The 16857-nt window shown below is 35.4% G+C and overlaps 1 protein-coding gene across 6 annotated transcripts in view; it reads left to right on the top strand.

Moving 5' to 3' along the window:
- Window positions 1-16857, top strand: part of LOC135223616 (aminoacyl tRNA synthase complex-interacting multifunctional protein 2-like) — a 166373-nt gene that overhangs the window by 48773 nt on the left and 100743 nt on the right. For 4 of the 6 annotated variants that reach the window (XM_064262222.1, XM_064262228.1, XM_064262225.1 and 1 more), the window contains exons 4-5: window positions 1118-1351; window positions 1484-1600. The exons of 1 other annotated variant lie outside the window; for it this stretch is intronic. In XM_064262222.1, the coding sequence (XP_064118292.1) occupies window positions 1118-1351; window positions 1484-1600 (351 nt within the window). The remainder of the gene's footprint in view (window positions 1-1117; window positions 1352-1483; window positions 1601-16857) is intronic. One more of the 6 variants, XM_064262224.1, reaches the window with a different exon arrangement.

A 16857-nucleotide genomic window follows, 5' to 3' on the forward strand; every position in this document is an offset into this window, starting at 1 on the left:
GATAAATCTGTAGGCCTTATATACATAGTATGTTGCAGCCATTTATTTTGAATACTACTTTTTATTCCTGATCACTAGTGTATTATGGACATTAGTACATGTCAAGAGTATTTATAAAGTATGTGCTGGTATGGCAATATGATGGTGGTGTGTAGATGGCTGTTGACCTGGGATAGTTGGGAACGAGGTTAGTCTCTCTCTCTCTCTCTCTCTCTCTCTCTCTCTCTCTCTCTCTCTCTCTCTCTCTCTCTCTCTCTGTGGTGGAACACGTACCAGAGAAGAGGTGTTAGTATTACCTCATCTTTGAAATTTGATTTCCAGTGGCTTCCCAATAAGTTCATATTATTAGTTTGACTGATAATGGCCAATTCAAGGATATTCATTTTGTTTGGGCAGCTACTTTTCAAAACCAGCTGGGTCCCACTCCAATTTATGGTATGGCCAATATCCCTAATATTTACGTACAAAAATACCCAAAGTCTGTGGTATAGTTATACTGATATTTTGTGGTCAATTAATCTTTGTGAGGTAAATCTACCTGCCTTCCCAACATAAATTTTGTTACAGTTACTGCATGGAGTCTTCTAAACACCAGATTTTTATATATATAAGTATACATCGACAACTAATCTCACGATGGATTTGAGTGAGATAATGAAAAATAAATGGTTTATTAGATTTGATGTATTGAAGTTGAATGCTTCAATCAGTTTTATTGTATTTTTTTTTAGTTTTTTGTTTTGTTAAGATGTGAATACATATGTCTTATGACCTTTTGTTGGTGGAGTAGTTATTTTTAAATTATTGAAGTCATAGGAAAAGTTAGATACTTTAGTGAAATTTGCAGTAATTAAGATCCCTTAGAAAATAATAGAGTGATGCTTATAGACTCATTGCAGTTGTGCTTATATGTTAGGTGCCGGATTTTTACGCTATTACCTGCTCCATTTTTTTACACGGGAAGGATTTGAAGACAGTTTTCTCTCACTATAGAACTTTAAGAATATTTTGTTTCTAAAAAGAATAATACATGAATTATATGAAATAATGTTAGCATGTTAGAAATCATATGCATATTAGAAGTCATATATTTATTGATTTTAATGCTACATGGCAGGACATCAACTTTAAAATGGACACGGCAAGCTTGCCTCGTTCCATTTTGTATAGGTTAGGCTGCTTGAAGAATGAGCTCCTTATGCACAAAACTGAGGATGTTCATGGTCTCATAACTCCTGTAACATCTGTGGAAGTGGCAGACAGGCAGGCTGGTTTAATAGGCATCATCAGTGCTTTGAAGGAAGAGCTGTTTTTGATTGAGGCCCTGCAAAGTGACAAGAATGAGCCATTGGTAGTTACACATGGGGAATTTTTATGTAGTAGCATTTTTGCTTGGAACAAAAATTGTCACCATAGTGGAATATTACATGTAATTTTTTTTCCTCTGTAAAGGTGTTATAAGTACAATTATTGGCTTCTGCAGGAGTGCTCCTCAAGGGTTGATGTTGTCACACATCATAGAGAAGTGGTGAAGAAACTGATGTCATTGCAAGATGAACTTAATAAATTGTTGAGAAGCATTCAGGACCTCTCTTGGGAGGTACTACTAAGGGAGAGTGAATAGTTTGCTGTGTGACACATATATAGTTGACCAAGACATTTTTATATGATTTTAATACTGTACTTTTGTGTAACTTTTATTTATTTTCTCTGTGTGACCTTTTTTTATAGTTAGTTGAACATTAATTTTTTGTGGAATGTAGTCTTTGAGTCTACCTGGCTTTTTACATATAAAATTTTTCCATACAAGTTGCAGTCCCATTTTTGCTTATGCTTATACTCAACTGGAAGCTGATGAACAATGTCAGATGCATAATTAGATGACTAAATCATTTAGTAATAACCACCCATTCTCAGGGAAGACATTTCTTACTAGTCAAATCCTGTTATTCCTGAACTATTTTTCCTATTGGTGGACAAGTAAGCAAGTGTTCTTCCACCTATAAAGCACCATTTCTCTTTGTGATGTATTCAAACTAGAGAGATTTTGATATTTGTGAAGCAGAAAGGGTGATGTAAGATGAGCTGCTTGACATTGAGACTCACTGCCATTTCCATGAGCAAAGTGAGGAGTGCCTGAAATCAATATTGGAGTATTAACCAAGCCTAGTTGAAAGGCCCAGGGTGAAGGCCTGGACCAGGTGAAGGCCGTGACATTTTTGTAAAGGGAAGATGACAGGAAGGAAGTCGGTTTCATGTCCAACTCCATTGAAGGAAAATTGGTTGTATAAACACATGTGATGATAATGATGATAGTGAACAATGATATTGGAAGAGGAATGTATAATTTTCTGAAGGATTTATTCATGAATTTAGAGAATGCCTCAAAGTATGACATGATCCTCAAGCTTTAGAGGAAACCCAGGGAATTCTTAAAATATATCTTACAAGGACCTAGGATCAAGGGTTGTTATTCTGTATGCTCATACCTTTTAGAAGGTAAGTATGACTACCTATGGTTTTTTTTTTTTTTTTTTTTTTTTTTTTTTTTTTTTTTTTTTTTTTTTTTTTTTTTTTTTTTATATATATACAGTGGTGTCTCGACATACGAAATTAATCCGTTCCGAGGCGGCCTTCGTATCATGAGCTTTTCGTATCTTGAACCGCATTTTACATGTAAAATGCCTAATCCGTTCCAGGCCCTACAAAAACACCCCAGTAAATTATATTTCCAGGCTTACAACAAATGTTCTAGGGTTACGACGCTGATCCGACGGAAGAAATATGACTCGAAGAAAAAGGCAAAATACTGTACATACTTGAGTAATATTCAACTGCATGTAATGTTCAACCCCATTTTTACTGCATATTTTAGGACTTTAGCATATGTCCCTTAGCAATAAGCCTAGCCTATGTTAGCAGTTGCTACTGTAGCCTAGTCTATGATTCTGACATCTAAACTTAAGAAGCTAAAAGCTTAGAATATGCCAATAAAATGTATAAATAATCAGTATGCACTCATTTCAAATAATTATTAATTAATCATGAACTATAATACACAAACAAACAAAAATAAAACTTCCCACCTTTTGTTTTACATTCAGCACTTATGAGTACTGAACGATCACCAAACAATCACTTTTCTTAGCACACATTAAGCTATAAATTTTCATTATCTCTCTTCAACTAATGAAACTACCAAACAGTATAATAACCATTCATTTCTATTCTTTATTCTATCTTTACCTAATGGAGATACCGAGTTACTGACAGCTATAATGAAACATATACATAATATTAAAACAGAAGAATAATTCTAGAAAATACGTTTTTGTTGGCTTCGATGATAGCAGTCTGATTTATTTTATATTTTATGATATCTAATTCACAATTTTTTTATTAAATGTATTGCATGTACTCATTTCAAATAATTATTAAGTAACCATTAACTATAATAAACAATCAAACAAAACAAAACAAAAAAGCCTCCAAGCTTCTGTTTACGTTCAGCACTTACGAGTACCAAACGATCGCCAAGCAACCACTTTCACCTAGCACAAAGTACGTACAGTAATCAAATTTCCATTATCTCTCTTCAACTACTGAAACTACCAAACAGTATAATAACCATTAATTTCTATTCTTTATTCTATCTTTACCTAATTTTTTTTTTTATTAAATGTATTGCATGAATAAGTTTTTCAATTTACAGCATCCTTTTACCAATAGAATACATAGAGCACAATAGAGCACCAATAGGAGAGCAGGATCTTACAGGGTGACTAGCATCAGGAACCAATGGGAGAGAGCAGGAGGATGGTGGCGAGTTTACTCAGTTTGCTGCGCGAGATTTTTAAAATTGTTCTCGGTGGTCTGGGTGAATCTCCGGACTTTATAGCAACAACCTTTTGTAACTTGAACCATTTTCGTATGTAGAACCCAAAATTCTTTGTATTTGCTTTCGTATCTCGAGTTTTTCGTAAGTTGAGCCTTTCGTATGTCGAGGTACCACTGTACAGTATTTGTTTTTTTTATATTCAGTAATCCCTGGGAGGAAAATTCATGATAGTGTCATGTGGGCAATTGTGGGCATCAGAAGAGTTAGAAAGCATAGATATATATTTGGATAAGAACTGTGAGAAGGGGGTTGGGGTGAGTGGAGGTTTGTTGAAGGTAAAGTGCAAGAAACCCTTGAGTGCCAGAATCTTACAGAGGCCCTTTGTGTCAGTGTATGGAGACACTTCAGTAACACAAGCTGTGTGGATAGGTATGGAGTGAACTAGCAGTCACCACTCGTTTTAGTAAAGCAGGGTCTACCAAGACAATAATATTCCCAAAGTCAACTTAAGCCTGCGTCACACGCTCACTGTGAGTGGTCAAGGTTAACTATTTACACTGGGGGCTTATGAGGATTACATAAAAAATAATGTTCGTAAAGTCCATAGTATTTATCAACATAATTATAGTGGTCCCCCGTCTTAGTGGGAGATGCGTACCAGATCCCCCCATAAATAGTTAGAACCCGCAAATAGTTGGAACCCCCTTTAAAAATGCTTTAAATAGTATAATTTGTTAGTTAAAACTCAAGAAAACCCCACTAAAATTTTGTGTACATGGTTTTTTTTAATAGTTTTATCACAAAAATTGCATTTTATGGTGAAATTGATAAAAAAAAAAAAAACAGAATTTGTGGATATTCTCATAGAAGAATACAGGGAATAGACTAATTTCCCCCCGAATACTAATGGGGGATATGATCCAGAGAGAAATCCACGAATGCATAAGTCCGCGAATATGGCGGGCCCACTGTACTAAGACTATACTCATTACCATTATTCATTTTATGATGTTAAAGCTTAGACAGGGCTAAACTGACACCTGAAATGGAACAGTCACAGCATGATAATTCAGTCTCCAGAGCTTCATAAAGAAATTTAGTAATATGTATACCAACAACATTTTAGGTTTGAGGGATCAGTTATGAGCACCAGCTCACTATACTCTGTTTTTTTTCCATCTGTCCATCCGCCTGTGGTTGTTTTGTATGGTAACACTGCGTCCCGGGCTTTAGATAGTTACATTCAGCTAACATTCAACGATTATATCCTATTTTGAATATTAACGGTGTAATTCACATACAGTAAATTATTAAAACACTTTTCAGTTGCTAATGTACACCCAGATATCCTTTTATTTACCTAAAACTTACACAGCGTAACTATCTAAAGCCCGGGACGCAGTGTTACCATACAAAAACACCACAGGCAGATGGACAGATGAAAAAAAACAGAGTATAGTTAGCTTTCATTGCCACTGTATGAAGAAAATTCCTTGGGATATTCTGGTCTCACAGAAAGACAAGTAGAAACCTGAAAAGGTAAACTTATAATTGTGTAATGAGGAAAAGGTTGTTGGATACACCATTTTACAGGATTTAAAGGCAGATTCCAAGCAAAATATTATGTGAAGAAATACAAAAAATAAAGAGAAAACCAAAGGACATCATTGCTGTGAAATGGTGGTGTATATATAATAGCAGAATAAATAACTGGGAAGGAAGTGCCAAGGGCTGAAGCCAGTGGAGTAGAGGACTGATGAGTATTGTGGTGGTGAATAGAAGGGGAGGAGATACAAGAATGAGAGGCAAGTATAGTTGCAGAAATGTTCAATGAAGCCAAACCAGTAATATTACCAGTTTTATTAATTAATTATCTTACAAGATGAAGGCCAGCCTAGTTGAAGAGCCATTGGCCTCAGGCTGTAAGGAACTATTGATCGTAAGTAAGAGTAGAGGTTTGCTTGCATATAGCTTATCTATATGATTATGAAGGGTGTCCATAAAGTCTTTCCCGGATTTCAGACCTTTATTACACAGGCCATGTTAGGTAGCGGTATAAGGTTTTCTTCAATTTCAACAATAATGACTAAAGATTTTTTTACATGACTAATAAATTTCAACATGTGCCCCCTTGTTGCCTGGAGTAGGTCTAAGTGAAATTCTATCTCACGCCAGGTATATTCTCCAACATCTCCATAGTTACCATTGCTAGAGCTGCTGTTATCCTTACTTTTAAAGGTCTCAACATTAGGTACTGGTGTACTGTACACTTTATCCTTGATATAACCCCATAAGAAAAAATCAAGAGGGGTAATGTTTGGTGAATGTGGTGGCAATTCTGTTGTGCCATCTCTCCCAATCCAGCACTTGTGAAAGGTTGCATCCAGAAAGTTACAAACCACCAAACCCCAGTGTGGAGGCACCCCATCTTGCTGAAACTTCTAATTGAGGTGCAGCATAAATGCTCCAGCATGTCCAGATAAATAATTGCTGATATGGGTTAAGCCAAAAAAAAAAAAGGTCCAATAACCCTGCAGTGACACCATTTCTCCTATTCTTGACTCAGCTGGCAGATATAGTGATCACAGTGCTATCTGTAGCAAAAGAAACTTTAGTAATTGCTCAATGGAATGTGAAAGTTGTACAGGCCTATCCACAATAATTTTAAAGTTATTACTTTTATTAAACAGGGAATGACTGTGTAAATCTCTAATTTTTCCTAGACCCTGTTTTAATACACAGCTCTGATCTCTAGAGTTCAAGAATGAGATAGCACTTGACAATCGACTTGATTCCTTCCCCATTATAGGAAGGGAATTTTATGATTGCTTGCAGTCACTGTGTTTGTTCAAGTAACTTTTGATCACTTTTATATGCCTTTAACCAGGAGCATTGGCATAAGTAAATAAGATTCATATTTATGAACAGATGCATTTTTATTCTATATCCAAATTATACACTATTGTTTTTCATTTATGGTGTTTTAAACATGATATCCTTTTAGTCTATTTTTATAGTTTTGTAGCATGGAATTTTTATTGTATTAACCTCTACTATCTTTTATGTCATATTTCAGTATTTTAAGTGAATTTGGTATGAAATTTAACATACTTAACATAGCATGGTAGTTCAGTAGGAATAGGACATATTGTATTGTAGACAAAAAAAACTTATTCCACTCAAACCTTTGTCTGATTTCAATTGTTTTCAGACTACTTTTTCCCCAAAGATATTTGTCAGTCGGTAGTACTGTATGAATTTAACTGGTATATAATTGTCCATTTTCCAGTATGAAATTTCTAAATATTATTGAAAGACACTAACTATTACACAGTAATCAGTGATCATCTGCCCTTTGCCCTTGACCTCACCTTCCTCAGTGTGACTGTGTATGTACCAAATCCCACTAAATGGTAGAAGTGCAAATTAAATCACACAGGTATGGATAGATGCGTGGAGCAAAGTTTGAAGTATTAGGATGTGAGGTCCAAAAAAGGGATTTTGACGAAGGAAAAATCTATTTCTGGGCAAGGGTCCGTGTCGCCCAGTGAAATATCCCTTTAGTTCATATTTCTAAGGTAAATAATGCTAACATTACCAGAGAAAAACAAAAGAGGGGGATGTCAGAGTATCCTGACTCGCTCACCCTCAATAAAAAGAGGGTGTCGGTATGGTACTGGGGCGAGTGAGACCACTACCACGGACCTCTTGTCATTTAGAATTCTCCTTCACCAAAATCCCCCTCCTCGAGAGAGCTGGTACACAGCCGGCGCCAGCAACTACTACTACACACCCACCCATGCCGACAACAGCGCCTCTCGTGGCCATCCTTGACGTTAGAGGACCAATCTTGGGCGCAAGGGTGGGAGATAAACAGGGGGGGATTTCACTGGGCGACACGGACCCTTGCCCAGAAATAGATTTTTCCTTCGTCAAAATCCCTTTTCTGGGCTCAGTCCGTGTCGCTTTGTGCAATAGTACCAGAGAATTAGCACAAGATTGGAAAAGAAACAGTAGAAGGTCCAGGACATGCAGTTAGTAAATGATGTAATTGTAAACTGTATCCACTATACAGTACGTACAAGCAAAATGGAATTCATAGGAAATGTAATTAAGAGAAGCATGGCAAACTTAAAGTACTGTATCATTTCACATGACTACTACTATTCAACATTGTTAGTATTCTGTTGGCACTGTTTTAATTTTCTTGTTAATTGTGTTTTCATTTTCTTGTTGCAGGCGCACATGCAAAGCATTGTTGTGACATAAGATACAATACCTTTGGACAACCTGTGCTTGGTGATAGTTCCTAGTTCATAAATATGTAGTTTGGAAAGGCTCTGCTCCTGTGACAAAGTTTCTGAATGAAATATTCATATTATGGTTTTTTTGTGATTGATATTATTTACTATAAAAGATACAAAATATGGTTGATAATTATACTATCTCTTGGGATTCTATAAAACTATTGGAGTTGATTTAGATTTTCATATGCTAGTCAGGTTTACAGTAGGATTTTTAGGTAACCCAGAAGATTAACATTGGCCAACATGGTCACCATTCCTATTTCCTTACTATGGGAACTATTGGACTAATTAAATCCCATTACAGTGTTTCCCCCATATTCGCGGGGATGCATGCCAGAGCCCCCCCCCCAAATAACTAGAATGCGCGAAGAGTTGAAACATCCATAAAAATGCCTAAAACTACCTATTTTGTTTGTTTAAACTCAAGAAAACCCCACTAAAAATGTTTATACAGTGGGCCCCTGTATTTGCATTCTCTGGATTCGCGGATTTCTCTCTGGACCTTATCTACCCATTATATGTGGGAAATTCGCCTATTCCCTGGTTTTTTCTGATGATAAATAATCCCAAATTAGTGTATTTTGATTATTTTCTTGACTAAATACATTTTTATGATACAAAAAAGATTTACTAATTTTAAAATATTAATATTGGTCAATACTGTATTAGTAAGTTTAATAAGATTAAATAATATCACATAATAGCAATAATAATTCTCTCTCTCTCTCTCTTTCTTACAGAGATGTATGTTTTCTGTATGATAAATAAATGATTTACTAATTTTCAAATAATATAAATGTAAAGAGCAATCAATTCATTAAAGAAAATACTTATTGAATTAGTAAGATTTTAGTTTATAAATAAAAAAAATATGTAAAAATGAAGGAAATCCCAGTCTTCAAGCATCTTTCTTTTGAACTCCAGGTACCAAACTGAGGACCAACAGCTGCCAGATATATCAAGTAATGTGACAGGAGGGGAGGGAGTCTCTCTCTCTCTCTCTCTCTCTCTCTCTCTCTCTCTCTCTCTCTCTCTCTCTCTCTCTCTCTCTCTCTCTCTCTCTCATTAATATTTTCAAATAATAATAATAATATAATTGTAATTACAAAAATCATATGTGATAGTATTTTAAAGAAATACTACAATAACTTTTCCTTTTCACTCTTTCAAATACGGATAACTCTCTCTCTCTCTCTCTCTCTCTTTTACTGAGATGAGAGAATTTCTATGGTACATGTGTATATGTTTATTAATATTTTCACATAATCATACTATAATGGTTGTAATGTATGTCTGTCTGTCTGTGTTATTCAATCACGGCCAAACGGCTGGTCAGATGGGCATGAAACTTGGCATGGTTATGGTGGGGACCCCTAAGGTGATTTGTAATGGGGTTTCTTCCAACCTACCCCCCTCCTTTGTAGGGGGTGGGGGTGAGAAGGGATTCCCTGAAACGGAGTTGTTTCTGGCCATGAAACGAGGCTGGTTATTCCCGTAGACTTAGTTACTTTATGATTTTTCATACATAAGTTCTGTACAACTTCCCCGGAGAAAGTCACGAATATTTCAGCTCAGACACAATAGAAGATGAAAATTATCATCAATATCCGCAAGATTTTTTGAATAACTTAAATCCATCGGGACTGCCAGTGCACAAATTAACGTTGAAGAAGTACTGCCCGGTAATGTTGCTTCGGAATTTCAATCTGCCAATGTGACCAATGGAATAAAATAAAAAAAGGAAAACTGACAAGTTTCCTACTTTCTAGTTTTTTTTGGGGCGGGGGGGGTGGGGGGGGGTGGGGCGAGACAGGATCCTTTCAAGAGGCAATTATCAGTAGCCATTAATGCACCTGACATAACAAGTTGGCATCTTTGCAGTAAAAACATGAATGAAAAAGGATACTTTATTATTTCTCATTCTCACCAGTGCCAAAGTAATTGACAAAGAAATGAAACCAATCAAGAATCCAGTTCCATTAAATGCAAAAGTCACCGACAAAGAGAGAGACGAAGAGAGAGAGAGAGAGAGCCATTTAACGACATTAATGCAAACTACAATTTTTATCATTTTATCTTCGCTATCAAAAAAAAATGAGAGAGAGAACGAGAGAGGAGATAATTTGTGATTTCGAGAGCTAAGTAATTCCGATAATCCATCACCGTCTTCTTCGGTACGTTGACTTCAAATTGAGAGAGAAGAGAGAGAGAGAAATCATTAAAAGAGGGTAAACAATAATGAATACGAACTTCTTTACGTTCATTGATCGTACCTTCACGTTACTTTAAAGAGAGAGAGAGAGAATATCATTAAAAGAGGGGAAACAATGGAATCAAGAAATTTCTCTGCGTTCAGTGATCGGTCCCTTGAATTTACAGTAAGAGAGAGAGAGAGACGAGAGAGAGACTTTTTGTGTATTCCCCGCACTTCTTTTAAATTTTAATATGCTGAACAAATAGTAATATAAATTTTTCACTTCTGCACCCGTATTTTTATTCACCACTATCGTAGATGGGTAAGTTTGCCTAGTAATAATAATCATACTAACGTATAACATGGGCGGCGTAATGTCTCGACCGTCGTCTGTCTTGTTCATTCAATCAATCACGGTCCAAACGTTGTACTGGTCAGATCGGGCATGGAAAACTTCGGCAAGGTTAGTTTTTGGTGGGGGGACCCCTAAGATGGTTTGTAATAAGGTTCCATCCAAACCTAACCCCCTTCCCTTAAAGGCCGTTAAAGGGGTGGGGGTGAGAAGGGATTCCCTGAAATGGAGTTGTTTTCTAGGCCGTGTGAAACCGAGGGCTGGTTTTCCCTATTCCCGTAGACTTAGTTACTTTACGATTTTTTCAATACATAATTTCCAGTTCAAAACTTCCCCGGAGAAACAGTCGGCGAATACTTCAGCTCGGACACAATAGAAGATGAAAATTATCATCAATATCCGCAAGATTTTTTGTTTAACTAACCTTAAACCATCCCCGGGACTGCCAGGTGCACAAAAATAACATTGAAGAAGTAGTACTGCCCAGGGGTAATGGTTGCCTTCGGTAATTTTCAGAGTCCTGCCAATTGGACATTAATAAAAAGGAAAACTGACAAGTTCCTACTTTCTACTTTTATTTTTTTATTTTATTTTATTTTGTTTATTTAATTTATTTTATTTTTTTTTTTTTTTTTTTTTTTTTGTTTTTTTTTTTTTTTTTTTGAAACGAACACAGGCTCATAAGAGCATTTATCAGTAGCCATAACGCACTGACATACAAGTTGCGTCTTTCCCCCCTTGCCAGTAACATTAATGAAAACCAAAAGAAAAACACTTTTTAGATTCATATCAACTGTGCCCAAAGTAATTGACAAAGAAACGAACCAAATCAAGATCCCTGTTCCATTTAAATGAAAGTCACGACAAAGAGAGAGATAGAGAGAGAGAGCCAATTTAACGACATTAAATGCACTACAATTTTATAATTATATCTTGCTAATCGAAAAATGAGAGAAAGAGAGAGGAGCTAATTGTGATTTGAGAGCTAAGTAAATCCGATAATCCCCATCACACGTCTTCTTTGTTAGTTACTTGACTTACATGAGAGAGAGGAGAAGAATCATTAAAAGAGGGTAAACAATAATGAATACAAACTTCTTTACGTCATTGATCGTCCCATTCACGTACTTAAGAGAGAGGAGAGGAAACATCATTAAAAGAGGGGAAAACAACAATGAATAAGAATTTCTTCTTGGGGTTCAGTGATCGGTCGCTTGAATTACTTTGACGAGAGAGACGAGTAGAGGACTATTTGTGGTAATCGCCCTTCATTTTAATATTTGCTGAACAAATAGTAACATAAAATTTTTAAATTTTTCACTTCTGCACCCGTAATTTTATCACCCATCGTACTATGGGTCAGTTTGCTACGTACAGGCAGTCCCCGGGTTACGACGGGGGGTTTCCGTTCTTGGGACGCGTCGTAAGCCGAAAATCGGGTGAAAGCCGGAACGACGCCTTTGGAATATGTACTTAAAACTAATAAAAAGTTATAAAAAAACTTACTTTGTAATCCTTTGGATTAACACCTACATGTTGCGTTTTCCTGTAAGTTTTTATGTACAACCTGGAGTTATTTTCATAAAAGAATGCCTGGTTCTGAAGGTAAAAACCCATTGTGAATCCTCTGGGGACACTACATTCTGGAAGTTTTTAGGTACAACCTGGAGTTTGATTTTTTTGCAAAATCTTGTGGGCTACAAGAACAGCTAATTACTATTTACGTATTCATATAGACTAAATTAAAGTAAATGTATCTTTAAATAGGCTTATATATTTAGTATCAACAAAACATTTACCTGTTTTCCATGAGTCAGAGGCCGTTTAATGAAACGAAAAGACTTTCTTCTGGTCCTATTGTGTCAGAAATAAAACGTTACGTCAATCCCCTGAGACCATTGTTGCCAAAGCGTCTTCTCTCTCTCTCTCTCTCTCCTCTCTTCTCTCTCCTCTCTCTCTCTCTCTCCTCTCTCTCTCTTTCTCTCTCTTTCTCAGATCAAAATTACATTGGAAACTTGAAACCATACGATTGGCCCTAATATACGAATGTTTTGGATATCAAAATTTGCGAAAATATAAGCTTTGATATACAAACGAAATATTTGAGATACGATTTTGCGGATGAGTTGTTAATGTTGTAGTAGGCGACCGCTAAAATGGCGTTCAGTCTGTTTGTTTGTTGGTGCTGCATGTTAACACGTCGTTATTTAGTTCGTTGTATTTGACGCCTTTTAGTTCATGTTATTTTTGACCTTTTATTATTAACCATGGGAGGTCTCCAAGAGCTAAAAGACAAAGCAAGGGTGATAAGGAAAAAAACCCAAGAAAATGATTTCGATGGTGGGAAGCAAAACAAAACATGAAAATTTATAGCAAAATCTATGAACGTGGCGTTGCGTATCGTTCGAATTTCGGCAAACGAGTATGGTTCGAAATCCTTCTACAAATATCCACGATTATCAAGCAGAAGGAAGCTATAAATAAAACCCCGAAGAACCATTGTTGCCAAAGCGGTCTCTCTCTCTCTCTCTCTCCTCTCTCTTCTCTCTATCTCCTCTTCTCTCTTCTTCTCTCTCTCTCTTCTCCTCTTCTCCTCTCCAAACTGCTGGGAAAAGGTGGCGTAATTGGTGTGTTTAGCAGATTTCGCAATACGATGAGGTAGCAGGAAGGGCGAACTGGGCAATTTCTCATCTATGAAATCAGCAACCAGTCTAACCAAAAAGATACAAAAGCATTCATAGAATATTATTAGAAGGATATTTAACTACCTTCAAACTTGGAAAAAACAAATCTAATGAAAAACATCTTGAAAATAATTGAAGAAGTTCCAAAATAAAATCCAAGTGGTCAAGAGGGACTCATAAAAGAAAATATACATAAACCAACATATTGCCGACAAAACGAAAAATGAATAAGGGTGAACTCTTGTGAATAATAATCTTGATGGCAATTAGGATGTTTTAAAAAAAGAATACCAAAAACATTAAACAACAAAAAAATAATTTAATGCCAAAAAGCATGCAAAACTGGTGTAAGGTTTGGTATGCATAGTCAATCCACAAAACCTAATCCTGTGAAAATTGTTGTGCTGCATGCAAACATTCCGACCCATCCACATGTGTGCTGAGGTATACTAAAAGATTTTGAGAAAAAGCTACAAGAATTTTTGTTCAAACATGTCTATCATGGATAGACAATGTTATTAATCAACGATTGAATGTGACAAAATAGCTTGAGGATGAAGAATAAAGAGGCAAGAGGAAGAAGAAGAAAAAGAAAGAAGAGGAAAAAACGGATAAGAAAAAGTAAACAAAAATGAAAATGACAGAAAAAAAATAAGGAAAACAAAGAACAAGATAAAAAGTATGGATGCAGAGATACTCAATTGAATACTACATATGAGGCAATTAAAGCAGCAATACCTACGAAGAAATAAAATTACCGATATAGACAACAGAAAAGCAAACATCCCGAAGCATGGGCTTCACCCAGATCTATTACAACTGACGGGAAAAAGGAAAAAATAACGAACAAGAAAGCACAAAATCTGCAACCTTTTGAAAAAGAGGGAATTGACAGATTTGGAGAAACGATGTTAACTAACAAACATCCTAAGATATGTCAAAACTATGAAATATATGGTAAATGTGCATAACTTAGATCGGATATGGGGATGATTGACAGAGATCTGCATCCAAAAATATGTAAAACCTAAAAAGAAGGGAAAAGGATGTAAGTTTGACAAAAAATGCAAATATAATGCACCCTTGTAGCCATGAATCATAATCAAATAAAAAAAAAAAATAAACCAACCAAGTGAATAAAATCCAAAATAAGAAAGAAACCAAATCAAAGAGAGAAATCAAGAATAAATCAGGTAAATTCCCTAAGAGAAAAGCAAACCACCCAATGAGAGTATGCAGAGGTATGTCAGCAAAAAAAATTTCAAAGTAATTCAAGCTCCGAAATTTCTACCTCAAGAGATTAAATAAACTGTATTTTATTATGCAAAGAGGATATTGCAGAAACGGAGAAAATTGCAAGATTCAGACACAAAAATTAATAATTATGATTGAAAGGAAGATCAAAATATTATGGAAAAGTTGGGATTTTTTAATGTCAGAATTTCTCTGGAAAAAAATGAAAAAAAAAAACCTCATACCAGAACAGGTGAAAGAGGACATGGGGAAAACATCCGTTATTACTATCAGTATTAAATTGAAGGATGAAAATCACGCAAACCATCATAGTGATGAATGCGCAGGGCTTTAGTTACGAGTAAACTCCAAAAAAAGAAAAAAAATAGAGGTTACTTAGAAGAACCTAACCCAAAAATTTTGAAAACAGAAAATAGATTATAATGAATATAAGTGAAAAACCTGTATCCCAAGAGGGACTGGGAATGATTGATCAAATAAAAAAGGGTTTGTTCCTCAAACTTATAGATCAGATAGAAAAAATAGGAATCAAGGGGGAACCGCAATCTATGGGAAAGACAAAAAACAAAGGAAAAAAATCATTATGAGAAACAATATAGTAAAACTCAGAATGGTGAACTAATAGCGGCGTCGAAATTGAACATCCTTGAAAAATTGATGAAAAACATAGATAAGTATAATAGACCTCCTAATACTTTAAAGAGTTTGACTTAAAACTTGAAAAAATTGGAAAAATTGGCATGATATATGTAGAAATCACAAGGAACGGGACTTTATTCTCCTATCTGGTGACTTCAACTTTCCTTTGTAGGTAGAATGGAAAGAACGGAAAATAGGAGATTCGTGGGCTTGTACTTCTTATTACATAATAAAAAAGAGAGTAATAGTAGTGCAGAAGATAAGAGGCAATTTGAAAAGCTATTAGATATTGCTACTAGAATCTAAAACAAACATTCAACAAATAAATCACATGCCAACAAGAAAGGAAAATTACTTTAGACCTAGTATTGTGAACGAGATGAATTATGTTAAAGAAATAAATAGTTTATTAATGCGAGTAGTTTATTTCAGACCATAATGTCATAGAATTAACAGGGTCATTTCCAAAGCAAGTGGAAAAATTAGAGAAAGCAACAAGAAATGAAAAAGGGGGTGGAAGGATATGGCAAAATACAACCTTCTACAGTTAAAAATAGTAAAATGGTCAGAAATTAATGAAGAATTAAACAAAAAAAAAAAGGGGTGGGAATTTTTGGGAATTTAAACATTTTTCGTTAACGTGATGACATAAGGGTAAATACGGAGAATTATTATAAAATATTAAAAATTGGAGATAATAGTGGTGAAAAATATTATACCTGAAGAAAGGAAAAAAGTAAACCATCATTCATGCATAACCAAGAGACAGGTAAGGATCTTGTTCCAAGAAAATCAGAAAGTGGAAAAAGGTCTTGCTCCTCCCCTCCCTTCCCCAAAAGAAAAAAAATGCATGGAAAGTTATAGAACATAAAAAGTAAGATGAGAAAATGCAGAAACAAAAAGATTGTACCCCCCCCCCCCAATCCCCAAAAGAAAACATGCAAAAAACGGGTACTTGGAAGAAAAAACCCTATTGAAATATCAAGCAAAACCCCAAAACTATTATACTCATATGCCGAAGAAGATGAATAAAAGAAAAGAATAAATAGAAAGAGGCCCTCTGAAGAATTGAAGGGAGATTAAAACGAATGAAAAAAAAATGGAAATTTGGCAACATACTGGCCAGAAGCAGAACGATATAAGATGAGAAGTTCACCCCTAGAATAGATAATGAAGATAATGATTATAGAAGTAAGGGATGAAAATAGTGAAAATATTTAGCTGACATAGAATTACTTAAAGAAGCTGATATTGTGCAGGCCTATTAATGAAATTAAAAATGCGAAGACTGCTGCAAGGGTCTGATGGAATTCCTGGCTATTTTGTTTAAAAGAAAGTAGTTCATTCTTATCGCCCCCCGCAAAGCACTTGCAAATTATTAATTAAGGAACAAAGTGTTGTAGATACAGGCAAATATATATGATGAGGCACAAATTAGCCATATATTACCCCTACCTTCAAAAGGGTTGGATCAAGGGACTAGAGGCAACGTAAATTATAGGACCTGTGAGTCTAACATCACATATTATGAAAGGTGTGATAAGGTGGGTTAATGAAGAAAAATATTTATATGAAAAACATTTAATAAA

Source organism: Macrobrachium nipponense, chromosome 10 (assembly GCF_015104395.2).
Source record: "Macrobrachium nipponense isolate FS-2020 chromosome 10, ASM1510439v2, whole genome shotgun sequence".
Taxonomy (NCBI): domain Eukaryota; kingdom Metazoa; phylum Arthropoda; class Malacostraca; order Decapoda; family Palaemonidae; genus Macrobrachium; species Macrobrachium nipponense.